Genomic DNA, 26893 nt, shown 5'->3' on the forward strand with positions numbered 1-26893 from the left:
TGCCACTGAAACCACTGATGACATTTTTGACAGGACATTTGCAATTTCTTGTTCACAGTAACTCAGAATATGCAAAACTGCAATTGAGTTACACAGTTATTAAAAGATATAAATCTCTTCAAATTTTGGTGAAAAGTTAGTGAAATTAATCATCTGATCAAGCAACATGCCTAAGAATAAGGGAAAAGGAGGTAAAAACAGGAGGAGAGGAAAGAATGAAAATGAAACCGAAAAACGTGAGTTGGTATTCAAAGAGGATGGTCAAGAATATGCCCAAGTAACAAAGATGTTAGGAAATGGTAGATTAGAAGCCATGTGCTTTGATGGTACGAAAAGATTGTGTCATATTCGAGGGAAACTCCGGAAAAAGGTCTGGATCAATCAGGGTGATATTATCCTCATAGGCCTTCGTGACTACCAAGATGCCAAGGCTGATGTTATTCTCAAATACACCTCAGATGAAGCTAGAAATCTCAAGACATACGGCGAATTCCCTGAATCCGTTAGGATAAATGAAACTGTTACTTTTGTTGAAGAAGGATTGGATGAAGATATTGAATTTGGAGATGATATTAGTTCAGGGGATGAAGCAGATCCAGTTGATGGAATCTAATAAAACATTTTAATGTAAAGACAAACATAGCTGTAACTTATCATCTACCTGCTGAGTTTGTTTGGAAATAATGTTGAATTAAATAATAAGATTTGTTTTATTCTTTATTGTATACCTAACAATTGTGTACAAAATTAATTTTGAAATTTAGGTAAGAATCATTTAAATCATCAGTGCTGTTTACAAATCCATTATTTATAGTTTTAAGTGAGAATTTTGATTGGTTTTATTTCCAATAAACATGTTGGTTATTATTTTTGCCAATTAATTCACTTACACATGTTAGGACCCAAATAAATCAAAATGTGAATTTTGTAGGAAATAACATCATAGAAGTGAAAGTTGGCTAGCGTTTGAGCGTTTCTCCTGAGCACTTGTTTCTTTATTTACTTAATAAAGACTGATTCAACTGTCTTTTATTATATGGTAGATGTAAAAGGTGGTTAGTTAAATGAGAAACTTCGAAATTATGGATTTTTACTTTGTAAATTATTGATTATGGCTGCTTAGGCTCAATGTCAGCATTTTGGATTACTTCAAAATTGAAGTAGATGGAGTAAGATTACTGAAAATTGAAATTATTGGGTAATTAGAACTTGACAGTGAAAACAAAATCTTATCTTTTGTCAACCAACTTGAATGAGATGTGGTAAGTGTATATTTCTCAGCTTGAATAATATTATGACTCTGGAGCAAACAGAGTTTTTCGCAATTTAACATAGGAGTAAACACCATTTAGTTCATGAGTTCAATAATACTGATATATTTCTAATTTGTAAGTAGCACACTCCGATATAGTGACTTTATTTGTCTCAAATCAGTTTCTTGGTCTTACCTCTAAAAAATGAACAGTGGTGTTAGGACACAGTAAAAAAGCCTACAGAGAACACAACTGGTTCACCTAACTGTACAGGCTTAGAAGAGCCAGAATAAAAAACAATACATAAAACAGGTACTTTTTTGTGATTACTATAGTTATAACAGTAATTTGCTGTAATAATTTTTCAATGGCTGCAGGACTAATACTGTTGATGGCCAATAAATAGCGCTTGTTAATTTTTTAACTGTTCTGCCAATTCAGATTTGCCTAATTGTCTTAAAAAATTAATTTGAAAAATTTAAATTGCTCTATATCAATATTCAAATAAATAATTCATTATGAAGATATTAATTTACAGTCCAGGTTTTGAAAGCAAGTTTAATTTCTGAAATTTTCCCATAGACTTGAGTTTTATTAAAGAGCTGAATTGCATCAAGTGGGCACACCCCAAAATGTATTCAGAAATGCAAATTTTAGCATATTCTCTCAACCTTCAAGATAAAGACAATACAAGAAGATTGGAAGAGAGATTTTAATCTTGTTTTAGGAAGCCATAATTTCCATCTTGGGATTTTAAACCAGTTTAAATCATAGAATGTTTCATTATGAGAATTAATTAAGTATTATTTTTTATTAACTCAAATATATTTTGAGTGAAACTTATATCTCAACACTTCCTTTTTTCATAAACCTTCAAATATTTCGAGACAATGATTTGAATTAATTAATTAATATGAGGTACTCTATCTACCAACATAATTGAATAAAGGATTCAATAAAAAACTATCATATATATGTATATTAAAATATCTTTTTCCAAAAAATCTATATGAAAATCAACCGAAACAACCCATAAATAATATAAAGGATATCAACACTTGGACAAATATATTATTAAAATGCTTTTTATGATCACTTTCTTTCTCTATTCAAAGGAAATTTTAAAATGATCACTTCTTGATTTTTCTGCTTGCTCTTATTTCTTCTTGTCTCCTTTTATTTGAAATATAAATTGTCCAAAAGAATGCTATCAGATTTGTCACAAGAGAGCGGACCTGAAATTGATAAAAAATATAATATATGTTAAAATCTGGAAATTACTTAAAATTTTTATTTCTTAAAGCTAATCAGTTGGATATTTTTAATAATAAATAAACATTTGGAATTGTCAAAGGGAACAAATTTTTGTTTATTCACATTTTGGAACAGATGATGCAGAGGTTCGATTTTAGCCTTTGGATATTCATCGAGGTTTTTTCATTGATATTTCCATATTTTCTTTCACATATCAAGATATTTTTTTTAAATATGAAATATTCAACCATAATTCAAAGTTTGCAACAGTAGAAATAATCATAATACAAAAATATTTACACATAAATTTATGTAAAAATCAATATAATTTAGTTGACAAAGCTTTTCACAACTTACCACAGGTGGAACCACCATTTGGTTCATGAGTTCAATAATACTAATATATTTCCAACTTGTAGTTAGGACACTCCAGTATAGTGTCTTTATTTGTCTCAAAGCAGTTTCGTGGTCTTTACCTTCAAACCTAGCTAACATATATAGAAAGAAGGCTTGAAATAGTGGGGTGTAGATAATTCTTTCAACTAAAAACCTCTTTACTACAGCCATTCCCGCTTCTTCAGAGATTAAATTGTCTAAACCTAAGTAGAAAAAGTGAGGGATGGTTCCCCCAAATAAAAGTCTGAAAAAAATATTTAAGAAATTCACCATGAAGCAATCAATTTCAAGATTTATACACTTTTCTAATCTATAACCTATGAAATTTGGAAGAAATATTAAATTAAAAACTCACCATAAAAAAATTAAATTTTACATAGGTACTTGCAATTCCCAATGTAACAACATAAAATCTATACAAGCATTATCAAATCTTTTTTTCTAATGACACCAAGCGGAATATTTATTAATAAAAAATTTCTTAATCCCTTGAGGAAATAGAGGAAATTTTGAAAATCCAGGGATCATATATGGATAATTGAATTCATTTAGATAATTTCAACTTTCACAATAACAGTTTTAATTATTTGAAAGAAGAAATCAACTCACCCAAAAGCTCCATAGGCTAAAATTGTCTGGTTGTTAATAACTTTTTTCCCTGCTAAAAATTGTGATGCATAATTTCCTCCTGCAGCTATCAGAGCCCTAATGATGAAACATAACATTAATCAATTTTCAATAAAAATGTTTCGGTCAACTCACCCAGTTATTGCATTTGTTCTAATTGGATTAGAATACAATTCACCAAAATAAATTTCAAGTACTTTCATTAAAGGTTTTGAGAGCACCATGTTAGTATGTTTTATAAAAATTTCAGGTCAATCCTATATTTTGTGTAAAAGATATTATTTGACACTGGACTATAACCCCAAGATTGAAAAGTGAAATCAAGAAGTCAAGAAATCTTCTGATCTGACCTCAGCTAAGTTCAATATCTACATTCGAACTAAAATTTATGGATCAACAGGACTATTATCATTAATGGGATAATTTTGAATTGAAGATTTCTTCTTTTGAACACTAATGAGCGGCAAGTTTAGGCAACAAGATAGATGTTTCACTATTGAAACATATTTGGGTTCACTGGAGTCCGCGAACGACCTTAGCAACGACTCCGTGTAACGTTGGTTGCAGCCTCCCGCATCACAATGGAGAAGATTCATCAAAATATTACGCGCCCTCTGTTGAGAGATTGCTGTCTATCCTCTCGCGATTACCAATGGAATTATCAGTAAATTTTGCCAAATCAAGGGTCGGGTTTTTATTCTGAGTTGTTATAGACCAATTATAGAGGAGTATATAGTTACAATTCCCTAATTGTCTAATCGTACCTTTAATATACCCATACACCGAAAGGTATCAAATGGGATACAGATTATATATATATACCTTTAATATTGACATTTTTTGGTATATGCCAGAAAAAAAATGTTTTTGCAGCTGAGACAATCATTTCTATAACTGAATATTTCTCGATTTAATGAGCACTGAAATTTTCGAATTTTTTTTTGACACAATAACATTTGGCTACGTTAGAGCTACATTTTCAAATTGTTTGGAAATAAGTACCTACCACTTAAAACTTTTTGAAATATTCCGATTTTTCATAAATTGAAGAGTCTTAGAAAAAACCTTATAACTTCGAAATGAATGAATTAATTTGTATCAGATTTCGAGAGTGAATATTAGAAGAACGGAGGTGAGTACTGAAGACTTTGATAATCATTGAGAATTCTACTGGGTGTTCATAATGAGACAATTCATTGATGACTTATTCAAAAGTTAATACTGGGCATACTCCAAAGGGCTCACCCTATATTTCTCATATGGTAGAGATAATAAAATTTCCTACCGAATATTAACGTTTGAATAAATCATCGATGAATCGTCTAATTTTGAACACCCAGTAAAGTTCTCAATGATTATCAAAAAATCTTTTCATTTTTCTAGTATTCACTTTCAGAATCTCATTCTCAGTTTTTAGGTTTTCCAAAGACCTATCAATTTATAAATTGATATGAATTGAATACTAGAAAAAAAAGGAGATAAGTACTGATGATTTTTTGATAATCATTGAGAACTCTACTGGGTGTTCAAAATCAGACGATTCATTGATGATTTATTCAAATGTTAATATTCAACTTAATCCAAATGGTAGGTACCTATATGTTTTCTTTTTTTTTGTAGGTAGCAAATTTTATTATCTCTAACATATGATAAATATAGGGTGAGCCCTTTATGAAAAACTAAAACATCTCAGGCTCAAGTATATGAAACTTCGAACAAAATTGGGTTCATTTATTCCATACAATCTGAAATTTCAATAAAAAGCATGGCGTTTCGTAAGAAAAAATGGTACAATCTGTGTATTCCCAAACCTAATGGTTCTGGGTTGAAAAAAATCCGAAAATTTCAGCGCTCAACCGTAATACAGTGTCAAGTCGATGGTGCATATTTTAGCGCTTTCGAATTGCGGGTTCTTGAATTTTCTCTGAAGGAGCCTCTGTTACTCCCCTCAGGCATCTTTTTAGTTTAATATGAAAACGTATTTTTGAACGCAAAATCACCTTCACAAATTTATCAAAGTCTGTTTTGCGGATGCTTAATTGTTTAAAAGTAGGACGCTTTATAGTAAAAAAAACGATGAAGTTCTTGAAGGTGCAATTTAGTACCTATTTGTATTTTCATAAATTTTTGAGAGCGCCTATTCGAATTCTTCAATAATGTTGGTGCTTGGCGATTTTTTAATTTTAATGCAAAAAGCGGTATCACTGAGAAAATATTTTTGTGTAAAATATTATGTCATTTTTTTTTAACTGACTTTGCGCCCCAGGAATTTGGCGCCCCGGGAAAATGTCCGGCTGGCCAGTCCTGGCGGCGGCTCTACCTTATATTAGGTGTAGTGAAAAGAAATCCATTATTTTTCCAATAGTTATTTGTATCTCGAGTTGTATGAGTCCGATCGGGCTCCAATCATAGAAACATAATATATGTATTATATTTCTATGGCTCCAATAGATGGAATTAGAAACATGAGATTTCGTACTACAAAAACTTTCCTGACAGTTTTGTGATAAGTTGATTAAATATAGTTTGAGCACGTGTCAAAAATAGATATTTGCAAAGAGAAAATGTGGTATATTTTAGAGTTTTTCAAAAAATGCAAGCCAGGTGGCTGAAACTGTAAATGTTGTTTTAAATCACGCGCAATTTTGGTTTCGTCGATTCCGTTCCGGTAATTTCTACGTCAAAGATGCACCACGCACAGAAAGGCCAATTGTAGAAAATGTTGATAAAATCATGGACATTATTGTCGAGTCTGACCGTCATGTAAGCACTGTTTCGATTGTCCAAGAGCTAAAGATTGCATAAAAACTGTTTGCATAAGGCTGGCCTCAAGAAGAAACTCGATGAATGGGTACCATACGAGTTAAGAGGGAATATCACCACGTGGTTGCTCAGTTCGAATCTAAATTAGAGATATTTCGTGAATATTTTTAATTCGAAATAAATATAGTAGATGTCATACAAGATGCTTAATAGGTACATATTTGTAAACATAACGCCATCGAAATATTAGTCGGTTCGTGTCTGCATCATAAAGTTATCTCGATTAAACATGTCAGCTTACGAGCCAAATTCGCGTCATTTGCAGAAGGATTTAATTTTCTGCGTTAATATGGAGAAATCTAGGGTTGAGACTCAACGAATGTTCTCAAATACCTATGGTGAGGCCGTTTTTAGTGGAAGAACGTGCTGAAAGTGGTTTCAACGCTTCAAGAACGGCGATTTTGACGTCGATGGTCCGCATGGAGGTGGAAGAAAATAAGAGAAAAGGTTTTCGAAGATGCAGAATTCAAGGCAATACTTGAAGACTCGTGTCAAACGCAACAAGAATTGGCAGGATCATTTGGAGTGCCTTAACAAGCCATTCCAAAACGCCTGAAAGTCAGGGGAATGATTCAGAACCGAGGAAATTGGGTGCCGTACGACTTGAAGACGAGAGATGTTGAACGGTATTTGTTTGCTTGTGACCAGCTAAGCAGCTGTTCACCCTTGCAAGCGCAAGGTAAAGACTGAAGAAATTTCTGCATCGCATTGTGACTTGAGGAGAAAAATGGGTTCATTATGATAATCCCAAGCGCAGAAAATCATGGGGATATCCCGGTCATGCTTTCACATCAAAGGCCAAGTCGAATATTCACGGTTCCAAGTTCATGCTCAGTATTTGTTGGACCAGCTCGGCGTAGTGTATTATGAGTTGTTAAAATCGACTGAAACATTCACAGAAGATCGTTATCGAACGCAATTAATGCATTTGAGCCGAGCATTGGAAGACAAACGGCCGCAATAAAGTGATTTTACAGCATGACAGTGCTCGACCCCACGTTGGGAAATTGGACATACGTATTCTCCAGACGTTGCTCCCTTGGACTATCACTTGTTTCGATCAATGGCACAAGGCCTGGCTGACTAGCACTTCCGGTCTTATGAAGAAGTAAAAAATTATATCCATTCGTGGATCGCTTCAAAAGATGACGCGGGATTCGTACACTGCCCGAAAGATGGGAGAAGTAAGGGCCAGCGATGGACAATACTTTGAATCATAAATGTATAAGTTGTACCAAACTGATACGCGAAAAACCACTTGGTGGTAATCCCTCTCAACGCGACAAAACCTCATGAATAGAATTTCAATTTGCAAATCGCTGTTGAATCGCAACAAAATCGACGCATTTTTGAAGTGGTTGGTGAAAAAATTGGACCACTTACGACAACGTCAAGCAAAAACGGTCGTAGTCGAAACGGTGGCCAAGTTAGGATTGATGACCAGGAAGGTTTTGCAGTGTGGTTGGTAGCGAAATTACACCCAGTACCCTCCCATACCTACGCTCCTGTCACTCGGCGGATTTTCTAATCAACAATTTCCACCTAGGACATACAGTTCGCGACCTTTGCCCCCGCGGGTCCGTCCCTGAACCGAGCTTCTCAACCGTGCCCATCCACCGGTTGTTCTTCGTTCAGTTCCAGCCCAAAGCACGCTAGATCCCCCGTCATCCCATCGCGCGTTATTTTCAGGTAAGTCCGACCGATCTCAGTGGGCTCGGGTCCGGCTTGCGTTAACGTCTCTCCACCTAAAGCTCCGCATTCGTGGCAGGATCGCAGCACGTGCGAGCTTATCGGACGTTGCAGCGGCGGTTGTAAATAAACAAAACGAAGGACTATTGTTGTTTGGTACGTTGTTGTACAGTTTCGCCGTTTCGGATTTTGCGAAGCGAGAGTGAAAGTGTACTGAGTGTCTGCGAAGGACGTTGTTTTCGTGGATTTGTATTTGGGGGAAATTGATTGGTACGTATTATTTGACGTTTTGTGATGATTCGGTTTGTTTGATGATTTGACTGGATGGTAGTTCGAATTGGTCGTTTGAATACAGGGTGTTCCTAAATTGGAGGTACAAAGGAAAATGGGGATTTCTTGGAAAATTTCAAGGAAAAAAGTCCTACAATTATGGGTTTAGCGAACGCTTTGTTTTCGAGATACTGGGTGCTTCTTTTTTGGGTTGATGATAATACGAGTTTATCGAATCTTTATGAATCATTGCCACATATCGGGAAAATAAGCTCTAAAAATATTACTTAATTTAATCATCACAGCTTACTGATTGGACTTTTATGATGATTTGAATTTTGCCAAGGATTTCGGGAAAATTGTTTGAAATTTTTTCTCGAAATAGTAGTAGTTTAATATCGGTTTATAGTTTTTTTTTTACATTTTTTAAAACTACTATTGGTCCACCAGAAGAAAGTTCTGGAGGAAAAAAGTGGATACCCTGTGGATTTGCAATCGAAATTGGCATTTTCATTTGATTTCAACTCTAAATTGGAGCAACTGTGTCAAATTTCAGTTGAATATCTTTTATTGTGCAGATGCTATGAGAGAAAAACTTGAAAAAAACCAACATTTTTTTGTAATGATTAGATATACAAGTTACATATACAGCTACAGATTGGGTAATTGAATACCAAAACTTATGATTAATTTATTCATCACAGCTTACTAACTGGATATTTAGATATAATGATTTGTTTTATCCTGAGGATTACTAGAGAATTGTTTGAAATTTTTTCTCGAAATCAGTAGCAGATATGACAGAACTACAAGAAACCAAAAAGTTCAGTACTGGACCAAAGTTTATTTTTACATTTTTTCTAAATTACCAGTGGTCTGCTGAAAAAAAGTTTTGAAGAAATGAATCAGGCACTTTTCCAGAATCCAGAACCCTATAGGTTTGCATCCAGAATCACATGATGGAATCTTTAAATTTGAATATTTATGAATATTGAAATTGAATATCTTGTGAAGGAAAGGTACTATGAAAAAAAATTTGAAGAAAAATCAAACTTCAAATCTCAAGCGTTTGCGAGCTCATGTTCATAGGACTTTTTTTCTTATAATGATCCGAGGAAGCTGTCATTTTCATTTGTTGCTCTAATTTGAAGACACCTCTATACACATCAGCAAAATAAGGAACACGGACAAGATATCAACAAAGTTTGTGATTCATTTTGTTTTAAACCCTTTGGCCGATTTTAGCAATATTTTTTGAATTGTTGCTTGATTTCACGGGATCATAACTGTTCAGATGCCTTTCTTAGTTAGTTCGTTTTTGTTATATACAGGCGTGAACAAAAAGTATGAAAAGCAAGCTTATATTCAGAACACTCTGTGGAGTGATTGTTGACAGACGAAAATGTTTACGAACACTCTGATGTTCCCTAATCTTTATCACTTAATTTTGACTGAAATCACAGCAGATTGACCTAGCGATCACAGAGAATTCAAACCTATTAGAAATTTCCGCATTTACTTCTTGAAAAACCTCAACAAGGACTTTTCCCTGAAAAATATAATTCAAAAGGTACACATGCTAGTGAAAGTGTTACTTGCTTAACCGCTAGTTGATATCTCCAAATTTGATACACTATAATTTGATACGTACAATATTAAAATGAAAGAATATTGTTTTTATAGAACCGTGTTGAATTAAGCCAATATTCCATAAGCAATGTTTTGATTTATCAAATCAAATTTATATGGTGCAGTTTGTATCACATTAATACATGAAAGTATATACAGGGTTGGGATAACGTATGGAACCAAGTAAATATCGTTTGAGCGAAAAGGACAATATTTATGAAATTTTGCAGGTAAGTGAAATGGCTCATAATGCATATGATGTACAATTTTTTGTTGATAATATACTTCCGGTTGAACCGGAAATATCCTCAACTTTTTTAATTTATATGGGATATTATTGATGAATGTGAACTAATACGAGGAGAGGTCTTGGAAAGAGTGACTCAAGAATTTGTTAATAAGATGGTACATTGTCAGGAGGTGAACGATGAGCATTTTGGACATTTGATTCAATATTGTTCGAAATATTATTCTCATTAGAAAAATGGAATTGGAGTTTCTTCGAAATTTAAACGAAATTTTGAAGCTCAATTAAATCCAAAAAATTGTTTTTCTATGAAAATAAGAAATTTGAAAATTCTATATCAACCGAACGTTTTATCATACTTTAAACAGTTATTCTATAAACAAATAACAGTTTTTTATAAGTAGCACATTTTCAATATAATATATTGAAAATGTGCTACTTATAAAAAACTGTTATATTATGTATACATACACATATAGGTGTATTTCTATAAACTCATATTATTATCTATCTATATAAATACCTTGTAATTAAGGTATTTATACACCTTCTGTGAATCACTTCGTAACAACTAAGTAGTACAAATTACCATTCAAAACAGTAGAATTGATAGAATCCAATTCGAATTACATGTGAATATGGGTACTAAAATGAAATTTATTACTTTATCTCATCGGAGGAAAGTGAATGCTACATCAGGATCATTAATCCAAGCCATGTTACTATAGTCTAATTAGGTGTTTCAGAACCGCAAAAGAAACTTGGTGTGTTTCCAATTTTGTTGGGTAGGGTAGGAAGATTAGTATAGTTTAAATTAAGTGTTTTACCGTTACGTTTTTTGGGAATTTAAAGCCCACTCCAATGATGGGTTGGTTAGACAGAGTTAATCGATATTTTATGTTACAATTTTCGAGGTCAGAAGAACCTAATGATTACCATGGTGCTACATAACTATTTTTCTGGTATTTGCTTGCATCACTGAAATATAGTGCTCTAAATTGGATAAGTTTTATTCATTCAGAATTTTTTTTATGTATATGGTATTTAGAATGATGAAAATCTCAAATCTACTCTTGAGCATCAAAAGATATCGTAACCATTGTAAAGTTAAAAGAGTTACGTGCAAGAAAGTCAATGAAACCTTAGTGTCGAGTATTTTCTGATTGTCGCCCTTCTATTTTTTTTATAGGGGCAGTTCTGATAACTTAATATCAAGTTTTAGTAACTTTCGAAGCCTAACTGACGTAAGAAATCAAGATTATTACGTATATTTTGATATAATTCCTTGATTTCTAACGTTATTTCGTATTTTTAGCAACAGTTCGCATTAGATATAAAGATTATTTACAAAAGCAAAACTCTTTATCAAGTCTTGTATTTCCCAGACGAAAAAATCCTACGTACTCACTATTGAATAATGCAAATATTTAATTTTCACAGTAATACATCGAAATAACTTTGTAATTCGCAGAGGTAAGTTGGATTTCTTCGAAAAATTGATTGAACAATTGCCAAACGGTCGAAATATATTTTTCCTAAAAATGCTATGAAAAGTGGCATATTCTTCATAGTTTACTCAATTTCAAAACTATGTATTGCTCATACTGTGGGAAATATTATTTCTCACGGCACTTTGCCCACACCTCGTTTGGTAGACCAATGAAATTGGGCTTTTGAGTCGTTTCTATGGAAACGCAATAAATTAGCACCTACTGTCAACGAAGGCCATTTTGATTTGAATCAAGTCCATTACTTGAATTATTGAAATTTGTGCAATTGTAGGAAAAGTATAGTGTGCAACATGTGGAGAAAGTCCTTTTCTCGCTCGTGTGTTTGCGGCACTCGCCTTTCAGGCTCGTGCCACAAACTTCCACACTCGCGAGAAAAGTTGGACTTTCCCCACTTGTTGCACAATATACTATTTTCATATAGGTTCTTTTTGCTCTGCTTTGCAATGGTATTTGAAAAAGTTTATGATGAATATATTCTGTCGTTGTTAATTTTTGGAAGATAAAGGTTCATATAAGTGTAGTTGATTTACAACCAACTGATAAGTTCCTATTCTATATTTTCTTTCCTCAGAGTAATAAATATGAATAGAGGGAGCATATGTCATTTTCAGTGAGTAAATTTTGTCTCCAACCTGAACTATCAAAGACATGAAGCGCGCGGAAATGAAAACTTATCAGTGATACAATATTTCACTCAATTCGCGAGTTTCTCTACAAAGAACGCACTTCTTATGCCCCAAAGTGAATCAACGTTTCATATTAACTCAAAATGTATTGAAATAAATACCTGAATATATCAGAAATTCAGAAACTTCAAGCACGCCAAACGATGTGAAACCACCGATGACTCTAGGAGAGCAAAAGTTGCCAAACTTTGGTTTTCACCAGGTAGATACAGAAAATAATAAATATTCTACTTATTATAAATTCGTCAATCATGAAAAATATCAGATTCCAAATATTCAAATTTGCATATTTAATCGGGAATCACTCAGATAAATATATTTCATTCAATATAATATACATTCATAACGATATAGTGAAATTGTGGATTTGAAAATATATCACAATCAGACAACGTAATCTAATCATGTTGGGGACATGTAAAAATTGCGTATACTTCCTCTATCTATGTTTAATACTCTATGATTCTGTCGAATAAGAAAGAAAAGAATAATGTATTTTTCGTCCAAAAATTCGACTTATATAAACTTCTTATAGAAAAACCTCGTTGATTTTGTCAAAATATCTGTAATTAAGCTCTCAAATTCATGTTAATGCTATTCTCATTTTTGAGTATGAGTTGGGTTTTATTATTTTATAAAAATCCTTGAAAGCAAGAGCATAAATAGAGGATATTCAGAGATAACGTCGAATCAATGAGGACAAATAGAAGATGTAGAATGAACCTTCACAATTCTAGATTGGATCAATTCCAATCTCAGAAAATACTCTGACAAACTGATTTTCCTCTAGAAACACTTCGATATAAGAAATACTCTGTACGAGGCAAGGTTTTTCAGGCAAGGCAAAACATATATGTAACAGCTATTAACGTCACAAGTACCTTGTTGTAACTACATCTTTTGCAAATCACTTTCTCATTATATCAAGCCGTTTCGTGACTTTGCTGAATTGTACAAATCACCGGCATTCAAAAAAGTTGAATTGATGTAATTTAATTCAGATTACACGTGAATATGGACACTAGAACAAAATTTATTACTTCATCTCATCGGTGAAATCGGGATCATTAATCTGAGATCTGTCAGAGTCTAATTAGGCGATTCAGAACTTCAAAGGAAACTTCGAACGTTTTCGATTTTTTTGATGTTTATATTTAGTTTGAATTGAGTACTTTATCCTCGAATTTTTGTTAGATCTTGTAGTGCAGCGTTTCGTTGTTTGGTAGTAGTTGATCGATGCTTTATGTTCTAATTGTCGAGGTCACAACTAACGAATGGTTTTCACGAATCTCTATTTCTTCAGGCAATGATTGCCTCAATGAAATTAAATTTAGTATGAGGGACGAATGAATCATATTCTTTGAAAATATTATTATATCAGAAGTAGTAATTGTGATGTTCTGTGGTCTCCAATGGTGCAATTGACGCAAATGAACAAGCACTCAAAAACTCCTGACTCAACGTTAGTGATGTCCCCTTTTTTTTCGATATTCTTATTGAATTTTTACATAGCTCCACAGAAAGTAGTCTAAGTGGTGTTAAATCACAAGATCTTGGAGGCCGATACACAGGTCCAAAACCTGAAATTAGGCGTTCACCAAACGTGTCTTTCAATAAATCGATTGTGGCACGAGCTGTGTGACATGTTGCGCCGTCTTGTTGGAACCACAGCTCCTGGACATCATGGTTGTTCAATTCAGGAATGAAAAAGTTAGTAATCATGACTCTATACCGATCACCATTGACTGCAACGTTCTGGCCATCATCGTTTTTGAAGAAGTACGGACCAATGATTCCACAGCCCATAAAGCGCACCAAACAGTCAGTTTTTCTGGATGTAACGGTGTTTCGACATACACTTAAGGATTAGCTTCACTCCAAATGCGGCAGTTTTGTTTGTTGACGCATCCATTCAACCAGAAGTGCGCTTCATCGCTAATGGACGTAATGCGCGATACGTATTCCACACAGAACCATTATTTTCGAAATAAAATTGCACTATTTGCAAGCGTTGTTCAGGCGTGAGTCTATTCATGATGAATTGCCAAACCAAAATGAGAATAAATCAATAAAATAAACCATCTTGAACAGTAATGCCAACTTAAAGTTATATACCTCGAAAAAAAAACACCCTATAGTATGTCATTTTGTCCTTAGTATACGGACAAAATGAATTTTGTTAGAAGTCAAAATAATTTCTTATATCTTTAATTTTTTTACTTTAATTCAATTATCAGCTTATACTATTTAAAAACAATTAACCAAAGTTAGTATTCAGCACCAAAATGGGAGTATTATTGCAATAACTAAAAATATATGATTGAAAAACAAAACAGTATGTCATTTTGTCCGCATTTCCCCCACTATTCTCTTTATCAGAATTTTTAAATAAAAAGTAACTAGTTGGTGCTGTGAAAAAAAAATTTCTCGGAACAGGTACTGTACCAATGTTTCAGAATGAATACGATACCACAGAATTATCTCGAGAAGAAAATTGGGGTGATCACATTCATTATCAAGTAACAATATCCACTTTCCAACTTCTGTGTATCCGTAATCTCTCAATTACCATGATATTCACCTATTCATTACTATGTCTTGCATGATTCTGTTTCATAACATATCAAATGACTCGCGTATCCTAGTAATGTGATACATACCGGTGGGTATCTGCTATTCTTTAATATACATGTATACAGATGTAATGATCATTGAGAAATTCTAATGGAATTTTGATTATGCCCCACCGTGATCCGTACAATTAAGACTTATTTACACTAATTTCCTATGATTTATCCAGGCTGAAAGAGCCATCGTAATTATTCCCCTTAAGGCGATTGTGGAAGAATGTTCAGTTTTACCAATTTTGGAATGCGTGAATCGTTGGAGGATTATATCCTCGATCTATTGTGTTCCCACGATTTACGAAGATTACTGAATCTAAAAAACAGGTAGGAAACACTCATCACAGGAATTTTTTGTTATATTGTCACCGGGTTAAAATAATTTTTCAGAGCTGCAAATATTTTGGTTTTCTATCGTGTTATAGAATGGAAATTTCAAATACTACTTGAAAGGTGATATATCACGATATCGAGAATCATATTACAAGAGATCACTAGAAAATCTATACACTGTGTCCGTAAACTATGGAACAAATTCATTTTTAGCTAAACAGACCATTTTAAGAAATAATCCTGAAACACGTCGATTTTTTATTTTAATTTACCGCATTTTAAAATAATAATCTAATATACAGGGTGAATTACTTTCGAGTAATGACGTCACCGACATTTTTTTTAAATGGAACACCTCATTTTGTCTCAATTTTCCGATTACTCTAGCTGAGCTGATTCCAAGAATGTATTACATGTTGATTCCAATTGGTACAGGGTGGACAAAAATACAATAGTTTTGTGTGTGCTCATAAAGTAACGCGTAACATTCTTTGTTAGTTAAATTAACAATATTATCAAAAATACTTATTGTCTAGCGGCAATTAGTTTGAATGTAACACTCTGTAGTTTGTTACATTTTTAGATCAATAAAAATGAGGTGTTTCCTAACATGTTTGGTACTTGTGTCTAGAAGACAGAATATGAAAGAAATTATTTCTTATTTTTATACATTTTTATTAATCTAAAAATGTAACAAACTACAGGGTGTTACATTCGAACCAATTGCCGCTAGACAATAAGTATTTCTGATAATATTGTTAATTTAACTAATGAAGAATGTTACGCGTTACTTTATGAGCACACACAAAACTATTGTATTTTTGTCCACTCTGTACCAATTGGAATCAACATGTGATACATTTTTGGAATCAGTTCAGCTAGAGTAATCGGAAAATTAGACAAAATGGGGGTGTTCCATTAAAAAAAAAGACGGCGACGTCCTTACTCGAAAGTAATTCACCCTGTTTATCAGATTATTATTTTAAAATACGGTAAATTAAAATGAAACATCGACGTGTTTCAGGATTATTTCTTGAAATGGCCTGTTTAGCTAAAAATGAATTTGTTCCATCCTTTACGGACACAGTGTATAAATATCAAAAAGATGACAATTTTGTGTTTATACCTTCACAATAATATATCTTCATGATATATTTGGTTTATTTTTGTCTTGAAATAAAATTCCAATTCTAAAAATGATAAAATGAATAACCAATTAATAATTAAATTAATATTGTCAATTTTAGAATCGGAATTTTATTCCAAGAAAAAAATAAACCAAATAATTCATAAAGATATATCATTGTGAAGGAATAAAGACAAAGTTGCCAATTTTTTGATATTTATATTGAATATCTTTCATGGAGTAGCCTCAATAAACTTTAATAATTATCTAGATCTTGTTGAAAAGTGATGTTGTAGTCTGTATTTACACTTCATTCTGAAATCATCGTCAAAAGTATGTATATTATGAAAGACACTAGCCGCGAATGAGAATCTTGAGGAACACCAGAAAATGACATGAAATAATAAATCAAATCTGCTCATAGAAAAATTTTGCATTAATCATTCGGCAGTTATTTCACCGTCATGTATTATTATTATATTTTCTTCAGGTGGAAAGATAAAAAGTATCTAACAATCTACAACTTTTAGACTTTTGATGTTCCTATGGTAACAATGTGAAGCCTGAGGTAATATCCTCTCATAAAAACCATTCCTGATCATTAATATGAAACTTCGTAACTCAGGAGCTTGTTCCTTCTTCTACATCAAATAAATTTAAGACAACTTCACACACTATAATTCATTTGGAATATAAAATTTATAAGTAGCGATCAACTAGGAACGCCTTTATTATTCAAATTTATGCATATTGTATCATTTCTTGTCTCTGATTCAGTTGGTTGAAAAATGCGTTATAAAACTCTGAGTAATTACTCCGTAGTCTTTCTTCGTTCTTTGAGGAAGGAATAAAAAGATATCGGCCAACATGCGCCAGACGATCTGAGCACGGAAACACAGCATACAGTTATTGAGATTTTCAATTATGGGAACTCTTAATTAATATGTAACAGTACCTAGATCACTAAGGTCACTATTCTCCGATGCACATCGTAAAGATCGCTGCATTTTCATGTCTTAAGTTCACGATTCCTCTTGTTTGATGATTCTTTTCTTACCCAATAATTTGCGTGACATGATCTCTTGTATAATAGGTTTCTTCCTTATCTAGGAGCTGTTATTTGGACTCGCTTTTATTGATCCCATCAGTAGGAACAAGTGAGAAGTATACGTAGCAATTTAAATGTTCTTTTCCATGCTTCTACTCTTGCTTGGTTTTTTATGTACCTTCATGGTGAAGACTAAAACACATGCGTGTTTATTGGAATGTCCATTTCATTTCAGTTCGTTATTTATCTCCTCTCTGTTTCTTAAGGCTAATTTCAATGAAATTAATTTTATTTTTAAAGATGATTAACTGGCCCTTCGAAAAATTCGGTTAATGAATACATGACATTGATAGGTAGAGGGTTATCCATTTTGTAGTTCTGAATGTAAACGTAAATAAAATACACTTTTTAGAATATCGATCAAAATATGCCATAGCGTGCCTTAAGAGAGGCCCAAATGTTGTGTGCGCCGAGGAATGGACAAATTTGGATCTTCTTCAACACTTTCACTCACAGTGGCAATGTTTTCGGTTCTATGCAATGGTATTAATCACTTTTTTTGAATAATTTTCTATAGGAAACGAATGAGCATATAAAAATCATGAATTAATGCTTGAAAGATTTCCACATTTCAGTACCAATTCACGGAAGAAGAACATTCTGAATTAAAATTTGTATCTTTCGTAAAAAATTCATATTTTTATTGAAATAGACAAACTTTCAATGAATAATGCAATGATCTCGACAACCAACGAAAATTTCGTCTTTGTAGTTTTTTACATCTTGGCATTTCTTCGACCCTCATTGCAAACAACCAAATAAAATCGAAAAATGTGTTGGATGCACTCTTAATTTCATTTTTTTCATTTTAGGGTATTGGTGTTGTGTAAATTTTTCTGTATTTTTTCCTGAGATTTTTAGGCTTGTATGCCTCCTCTCTTATCCATTTTGTAATAATAATATTTATAATAATGAAATACCTCCTTCCTTTGAAAGATATTCTATGGTTCAGAGAGCAATAAAAAATTATATTTTTCGGCAACCGTCCGGGAAGTGCTCGCTTCCCGGACGCTTTTTCTCTGAGAAAGTAGCATTTCCCGGCCTAGTCCGGAAAGTACGTACTTCCCGGACTAGGCCGGAAAAGCATCATAGAATCCATAACAACCGAGATAAAGGCTGACAGTTCATATGAAATTAGTTGTCAAAAATTTGCATGTTTTTTTATCGCAATCACAATAAAATAAGGAAAGCAGCAGCGATAGTGTTATTCTACATGGTTGCCGAAAAAATATTGTACGCAACACGCCCGAAAATGGTTTTTTTGGACTCACAGACTTCCAGGACTCGCTTACGCTCGTCCTGGAATTTTGTCTATTCGTCCAAAAAAAACCCTATTTTCCGGACTTGTTACGTAAATTACTATTTTCGGCAACCGTCCGGGAAGTGAGCACTTCCCGGAAGGGAAAAAAATAACGAATTCAACGAAGTAATGATACACATGGTGTTCCATTAAAAAAAACATAAGTTTGTGTTGAATCTTCAAAACCATACCCCGAAAAAAAATATTGAGTACGCTACTGGATTCTACGCAGAATTCTGATTCAGACGTAGTTTTCAGCTCAGCATTATTTCTAATAATTTCGGAGATAAAGGAGGGGTCCGAAAAGTATCAATTTCCAAAATCACCCTGTATCTTTTGAACGGAAACAGTTATGCAGAATCTGATTAGACCAACTTGAGTTTCACGAAAAAGTAGGACAGGAACGTGAAAACCGCAAGGCTCTATCTTAAATAACAAGCGAGAAACCTGGCTGTCTCACCCAAAATGGGATGCACTGTACTTCCCGGACTAGGCCGGAAAAGAATCACGTCGTTCGTGTCATTGTGAATATGAAAATCTTGGTAGGTATATTTTTAATAAATGCAGTTGATCATTACCATAGCAACCGAGATAACGGCTGACAGTTCATAAGAAATTTGTTGTCAAGAATTTTCATGTTTTTTGATCGCAATCGCAATAAAATATGGAAAGCAGCAGCGATAGTGTTATTCTACACGGTTGACGAAAAAATATTGTACGCAACACGCCGGAAAATGGTTTTTTTGGACTCACAGACTTCCAGGACTCGCTTACGCTAGTCCTGGAATTTTGTCTATTCGTCCAAAAAAACCCTATTTTCCGGACTTATTACGTGAATTACTATTTTCTCAATTCAAAATATCAAAAATTCAGCCAAATTCACGGAAAACCATTTCCCATATAAAACGTGCGAGGTCCTTTGAATTTGATTACTCGCTTTTCTGATGAACTTCATAAACTCACAAAATTTCAATAGAATCTAACGAACGATTGGGCTTTAAACAAATATGTATTACATTTCCGAATACCGAAAAATCTAACGAAATAATAAAGTCATTGTATACCTACTTCAAATGAGGGAAGTTTTATAGAGAGCAATAAACTTATTTCTGTCCTATACACCTATGACACTTACTATTTTTCACTTCATAAGAGTCACACCTGGTGCTTTATGCACGATGAAGTTTATTGCCTGATAGCGGTGCATTCAAAAGCTTTTTCTAAAAACTAATACGATAACTGACAGTCCAAGATAGTTTACAACATGGTGTGAAAAAGGACTATTGGGCAAAACACCCTAAATAATCAAATCCAATCATATAACTTATCTTATATTGTCGGGTAGACTCCGCTGTAGAGACATGAGACTTTTTGAAAAAGGTCCTTCATATTTAACGTTTTTCTGGATATTTTTCACGTTGTCCCAAAGTGATCATATCATATTCCAAATACCGCTGTATATTTTAAACAAAGGTTGATTATTTTCGTTATTCTCAAAAAAATTTAATAAGATTTCTACATTTGTACATTAAAACAATCTTGATGAAGAAGCATAGTTATGAATTAAATATAAAAAAATATTAAATTTAAAATCCTAATTTCAAAATATGTATACATGTAAAATGAACATAATATATCTATCTATCAATTTAGTTCGTAGGTAATCCTTAGTTTTAGAAATACAGTTTTTCAGAAATTTTTGGGGGACTTCTAATACTCTGAATTTTTTTGCTAAATAAACATAAAACTATGAAATTGAAAATAGAGAAATGTATAACAATACTGAATGTCCTATCTTTGGTATTCAGTACAATTAGTTTTATCATAAGGTTTTTGAAATTTTATTTGGGAAATGAGATAGAATGTTAAATGTTCTATCATGATTTTTTATAATTTGCATTTTTCAGAAACGCCCTCTAACTCGAGAACGATCAATATATCTAAGATCTGCTTTCTAGTATCTTGTTATTTCGAAAAAAGTGATCCTGGAAGATTTTTTCTCGAAGTTATATAGTTCTCGAGATGCTTTCAGTGAGTATCGAATTTAGGACACCCTGTACCTACACTCTAAACTCAACAATTTTAGCAGTGCTTAAATTTGGTTTATTGAAGGAGTATCTACATAATTTGGCATAGGTGATTATCTAGAATGAACACACTTTTTATAAGCTCGAATTGATTATTATATTATTCAGGATTCGCAATTGCTATCTGAAATTTGAAATTTGTCTTTGACATTGACATAGACATTCTACTCTATTCTGTAACTTCAAATCGAATAGAGATGGTATGAATCGAATAGAAATGCACCGGACTCGTTTCGAATTGGTATTCTGTAACGTAACTCGAGTAGAATTACTAGGGATATCAATTACGAATAACATTTGGGTGCTAGAAGAAGAATTAGAACCCAGAAAACCAAATTTGGATACGATAGAATTGAAATATTACGATTTCTCATATTACGATCAGCATCATTCGTTTGTATTGGAGCTACAGAATAGGAGTGATTGTCCTTTCATATTGATATTTATGTTGCTTTGAAATTATTATAATTAAAATTTCCAAACGAAAAAATTTCATATAACTGTTATAGGTACCTGTTCGGAAGGCATCTGTGCTGTGGAGAGCTTAGAATTACCAAATTCATTCATTATTCATGGTGGACTATAAATTAAGCCTCTATTCCTACTGCTAAAAGGTTTACACACTAGTAGCAGAGAAAATCTCGATCATAGATACTCTTTAATTCTTTTTTCATTTTATACGATCGCCAATTTCATCCTCCGCTGCTCAAATTGGTGAAATTTCAAACCATTTTGGAATTAATAGAAAATTAATACGTATCGAAAATTAAATTCAACAGTTACCTAGATCAAGATCGAGATTGTATAATCAACACGATGAATGCTTCAATTACTGGTTTACGAGGAAAAAACTAATCAGTATACAGAAGCCTCTATGATATGAGTTAAAGGAAAGCAATTCACATAAAAAATGTAATACACTATAATAAACCCATCAATCAAAACGTGAATAATTTAACTCAGAATTGATGGGTGTATCAACTCGAGTATAGGAGATCCACAGGTGGATATAAAACATTCAAGTTTCATATTGAATGGATTGAATTACTGACATTGGAATGATCTAGATTGTATCTGCGAAATTGCTCATTTCCATTTGGAACTTCGTGAACCAGATTCTGCTATCTTTACGGGTTTTTGAGAACAATCTTATCACTTTGATATAGCGTATCCTATCAATTATAGGAAAGACATTTGGTTTTGAGTTGGATATTATTGATAATAATGATCGAACGAGGAAGAACGCGAATTCATAAAAAAAATTTTACATTCTTGTTGTGGAGGATTTTCGAATGAGAGGTTTGATTTTGAATAGCCCGCTATCTGGGCAGCTGTCACTTTTGAATCTATCATCTTTTGACAGTCGAGAAGTAAAAAATACGCCATTACTAAAAATGGTACGATACACGTTTGACAAAGCATTGATATTGTTATACATAGACGTACAACATTGCTTCCGGCGTTTTTTACGAAATTCGAGGTTTTATTGTGAAAAAATGGTGATACATTTATGATTCAAGGTATTCCATCTCTGACCACTGCTTCTTCTCATCTTTCGGGCAGCGTAGGAATCCCTTGTTGAAAAATCTGATCATTTTGTGAAGCCATCCACGAATCGATCCAATTTTTTACTTCTTCATGAGACTGAAAGTGCTGGTCAGTCAGGCCGTGTGTCATTGATCGAAAAAAGTGATAGTACGAGGAAACAACTGGAGAATGGGGTAGGACTTCTCATTCCAACGTTTCCAAGTATGTCTCGAGCACTTTCGCAAAATGAGGTCGAGCATTGTCAAGCTCTAAAATCACTTTATCCTGTCTCTCGTTGTATTGCGGTCGTTTGTCTTTCAATGCTCGGCTCAAACCCATTAATTGCGTTCGATAACGATCGCCTGTGATTGTTCCAGTAGGGTTCAACAACTCATAATACACTATGTCGAGCTGGTCCAACCAAATACTGAGCATGATCCGTGAATTTTCGGTTTGACCGTCGATGTGGAAGCATGGTCGGGATATCCCCATGATTTTCTACACTTGGGATTATTGTCCATTTTTCGTCTCCAGTACATTGCGATGTAGGTACCCATACATCTAGCATCTTCTTTAGACCAGCCTCATGCAAATAGTATTCCAAACGGTTTATTGCGCACTCTTTAGTTCTTGTGCAATCGGAACATGACTTGACATTGTCCATGATTTTATCGATTTTTCCGACAATTGGCCTACCAGTGTGACGCGCTCAAACTTAACTGAGTCGACTAATAACAAAACAGTCAGAAAGTTTTTGTAGTGCGAAAACTCATCTTTCTAATAAATAGAAACATATGAACATATATTAAAAACTCAACAAATAATAACAAATAACAAGAATAATAACAAAACAAATAACAAGAATAACAAAGTCTCCTATGTTTGGATAATATTTTCAACTTTCAGACTACTTCAAATGGTCCTGTGTACCTATATGCATTAATGCCAATCCATTCAACCTGTCGTCAACAATTCTAGATCTTACTTTCACCCTTCTGAGTGTCAAGACATATTTTTCGATAATTTAGGATACAATTTTATATATTTATGAGGTCCGCGAGGGAGGTCATGGACCCTATGGCCCCCCCTCTGGATCCTCCCCTGTTTTGAATTTTACATATTCCAAAACGTAAACTGTGAAAATTTCAGGGGGGCTAAACTGATTGACGAAAATTGTACGAGGAAATATTTTTTATTTCGGATGATTCCAAAAGTTATTTTATGAATTAGGTAGGAAGAATCATGAAATTCATTCAAAAACAATTCAATTCAACAATTTGAAACCTCATGTTGTAAATTGCTTGAAAGTAGTATTTATTTGCACCTGAAGCATTCTCAAAAATGATTGTATTCCTAACACTCTCACATATTCATCTCGAACTTCATAGTTTGACTAGTGCAACCTTGAGAAGCAAAACATTAAAACAGTAATTCCAGTGCATAAAGAAACAATGGGAAAAATTCAGAACCAGAATATTCGCCTTCGCCTTAACCATAACTCCTTTCTCGTATGGTTTTTTGAAACGAAGATCTCTCACGTGGACTCGCTTTTAAAATTCAAACGGAGCATAAAGCCAACTGGTTTTACATCATCGTTTTCACAGGACCTATAAACTGAAGCTGCATAATGAAGCAAGTCCATTTGTGAGGCAAATGATCTACATAGGGTTGAGAATGCACTCAATTTAACACCGCACCTTCTTTATCTTTAGGAGGCCGTTCTTGAAAGAGAGTGGTTTGAAAAACTGATAACTTTTCATTTTCTGAATTATGAGTAGTTTTTCATGTCTGATATGCAGCTGATATAAGTGAATGTTGAGTTTTCTCAATGGAAATGGAAATGTTTTGATGAATTATATTATAATGAAACAATATATATTTAATCAAATTTTCAAATCAATAAATTCGTAACTGCCGAAATAAGTTGTAAAATTTTGAAGAATTCTAAAGAAAATGGCAATAATATATGGAATATGGCTGAAGGACCTCGGTCGATAGCCTATTGATTCTTATCAATAAAGAACTTCTTGTTGTTATATGGAATATTTAGGAATATGTTTTCCTAATTTTTTCTGTCAATAGTCATTTAGTAGGAGTGATTATGATTTTAAGCTTTGAAAATTATCTACCTCTCAGTTATCCCATAATTTTCAATTTTTACTTGTGTGACATCCCTGTTACCTTATCAAAAAAAGTCATATTGCTCTTGTGTTTCGTCATTCTGATTTCGGAGTTATTGAAAATACTCTTAACGAAGATTTAAAAATTGTGGAGTTTATGTCCTGATCCAACCAAATCAGAAGTTTTCTCTTTTCATTTAAATAATCAAGAGAAATATGGAAATTGGAACTTTCAATAATTCCGTCTTAAATCATAATTATACTCCCAAATATCTGGGAGTTAAACTGTATTCTTCTTTCAAGTTCATGGTCCACTTGGAAAATTTGCGTATGAAATTGAAGTCGAGGAATAAAATTCTCAAAAAATTAGCTGATTCTTCATGGGGTGCTGCACTCGTACGTCAACTTTGGCTTTGGTTTTTTCTACTGCTGAATACTGTTGTTCTGTTTGGTTGAATAATGCTCATGTTCATTGATGCACAGATTTTTCTAACGTTTCTATGAGAATTATTGGTGGAACTGTAATAAACTTCAAATATGAAAAAAAAAAAATTCAGAAACTGTTTTGTAGGATCTTATCTGTCTATCTATCTATCAACTATTGAATAAAATATTCCATTGAAAAAATGCAATCTGATATGTTCTTTATAACCAGACAATCGAAGAATGCGATAGGTGTGAGATTCGTTCCCCTGAGGCAACTTTGATCGATTCCATCGGTGTCTTAACAATCTTCAAGTCTTTGCCACGAACTTCTTCGTTTTCATATACGATCCCACGGTAGATTCTCCAACGTATTTGATCTCATGCGAAACTGATATTCGATCTTTCTAGTGGTGGGAGTTATCATCTTTGCTCGAAATAAATCGCACAAATAATGAGAAATACCCAATTTTACAATTTTATGTCTTCATTTTATGAGAATTAATAGAGATAATCCGAGAGATAATCACACTTCAGAAGCTAAAGATCACCAAATATTACAGAGTACTCGAAATTCTCATAATTCAGAAGAACACTAAATATAAAATATTAAAGGCATATATTTTATTTATATATATGCCTTATGAAATAATTGTGGTTCTCAAATATATTTTGAGGTGTCATTTCCGAACAGATCGCTCTATCATGTCCTCGATCATGTCATCACGATGTCTTTAATTTTATCGATAATTTTAGCAATTTGAGTCGGCAATAGTCTCAAACGATAAGATTCGGCTCAATAAAGACAAATCCGCCTAAGGATTCACGGCTTGGCTTGATTTTCATGCTACTTGATTTGATTTTTTAGCTACTTGGTTTGAGCGTGACCTTATTTCAAGTCAAGTCGTTTTTCAATCTCAAGTCAAGTCAAGTATTTATTTATCAAGTACTTGAATCATATCAAGCTACTTGATTTTTAGCAGTTTTATTGTATAGTGTCACATCAATGAAAAAATGATGAAATGAGAAGGAACCTAGCAAAAAACACTTTTATTTATTAAATTTACTGTATGAAAGAACCGAACATATCCACTTTTTTGAAATAGAAAATTAAATCACTATAAATCATAACAAAATAAAAAATAAAATGAGGCATCTTATAGATTTGTCGTCTAACTTATTGCGGGTTTTTGTAACTGCAAGAGCAGCTCTGGAAAATTGTCTTTCAACAGAAGCTGAAGATGCTGGCTTTGATAAAAATTGCTTGGTCATTTCGGCCAAGTTTGGAAAGATATTTCTGAAACTACAAAAATCTACCAATAGATTTCATAAAAATGTGAGAAACCTACTAATAAAGTCACACTGGCGAATACTTCAGTCTCTCGGCGCTCGAGGAATCCCCTTATTTAGTCTAAGCGCGCACGAGATTGCAGAATTATATGCCGTGTAACGCCTGCATAATAACCTCAAGTAATATCAAGTAGCTTGATATCAAGTCAAGCAATAAATATCTAAAATCGAGTCAAGTCAAGCTCGAGTATGTAATTTTTCACGAGCTTGATTTTCAAGTCAAGTAGTTGGTTAAAATGTCAAGCTACTTGGCTTGATGAATCCCTAAATCCGCCGTATGCGGTCTCCAAGAGCGCAATTAGCTCATAAATCAACTGGCGCTCGAGAGCTATACTGATATTGATGTTTTTCTTGAATTTTTGGACGTGGTTTCTTCTCATCAGGAATCCAACATCTTGACCCATTTTACATATAAAATGAAAAGTTTTCGAGTAATATGCAATTGATTCACAAAATTACTCTCTTTGTCTCTCCACCCATTTTATCGGGACATATTATCTCTTTCTTCCA

General features: G+C 33.3%; 3 protein-coding genes across 4 annotated transcripts in view; 2 read left to right on the forward strand and 1 right to left on the reverse strand.

Moving 5' to 3' along the window:
* The first annotated feature begins 34 nt into the window (after window positions 1–34).
* On the forward strand, window positions 35–708 carry LOC123680481 (eukaryotic translation initiation factor 1A, X-chromosomal). The gene has a single exon (XM_045618401.1). The coding sequence runs from the start codon at window positions 167–169 to the stop codon at window positions 611–613; it is 447 nt and encodes a 148-aa protein (XP_045474357.1). The 5' UTR covers window positions 35–166; the 3' UTR covers window positions 614–708.
* A 1509-nt stretch (window positions 709–2217) lies between these two features.
* Window positions 2218–3957, reverse strand: LOC123680479 (peroxisomal membrane protein PMP22). The gene is made up of 4 exons (XM_045618400.1): window positions 3666–3957; window positions 3513–3608; window positions 2865–3147; window positions 2218–2488 (listed from the first exon to the last, which is right to left on the reverse strand). Exons 1-4 carry the CDS (start codon window positions 3752–3754, stop codon window positions 2384–2386), a joined length of 573 nt encoding a protein of 190 aa, XP_045474356.1. The 5' UTR covers window positions 3755–3957; the 3' UTR covers window positions 2218–2383.
* A 4048-nt stretch (window positions 3958–8005) lies between these two features.
* The window catches only part of LOC123680482, a 129571-nt gene continuing 110683 nt past the window's right edge, over window positions 8006–26893 (forward strand). The window contains exon 1 of one of the 2 annotated variants that reach the window (XM_045618406.1): window positions 8006–8312. The gene's annotated coding sequence lies outside the window, so the exon portion shown is untranslated. The remainder of the gene's footprint in view (window positions 8313–26893) is intronic. The other variant, XM_045618403.1, reaches the window with a different exon arrangement.

Source organism: Harmonia axyridis, chromosome 5, assembly GCF_914767665.1.
Source record: "Harmonia axyridis chromosome 5, icHarAxyr1.1, whole genome shotgun sequence".
In the NCBI taxonomy this organism is placed as follows: domain Eukaryota; kingdom Metazoa; phylum Arthropoda; class Insecta; order Coleoptera; family Coccinellidae; genus Harmonia; species Harmonia axyridis.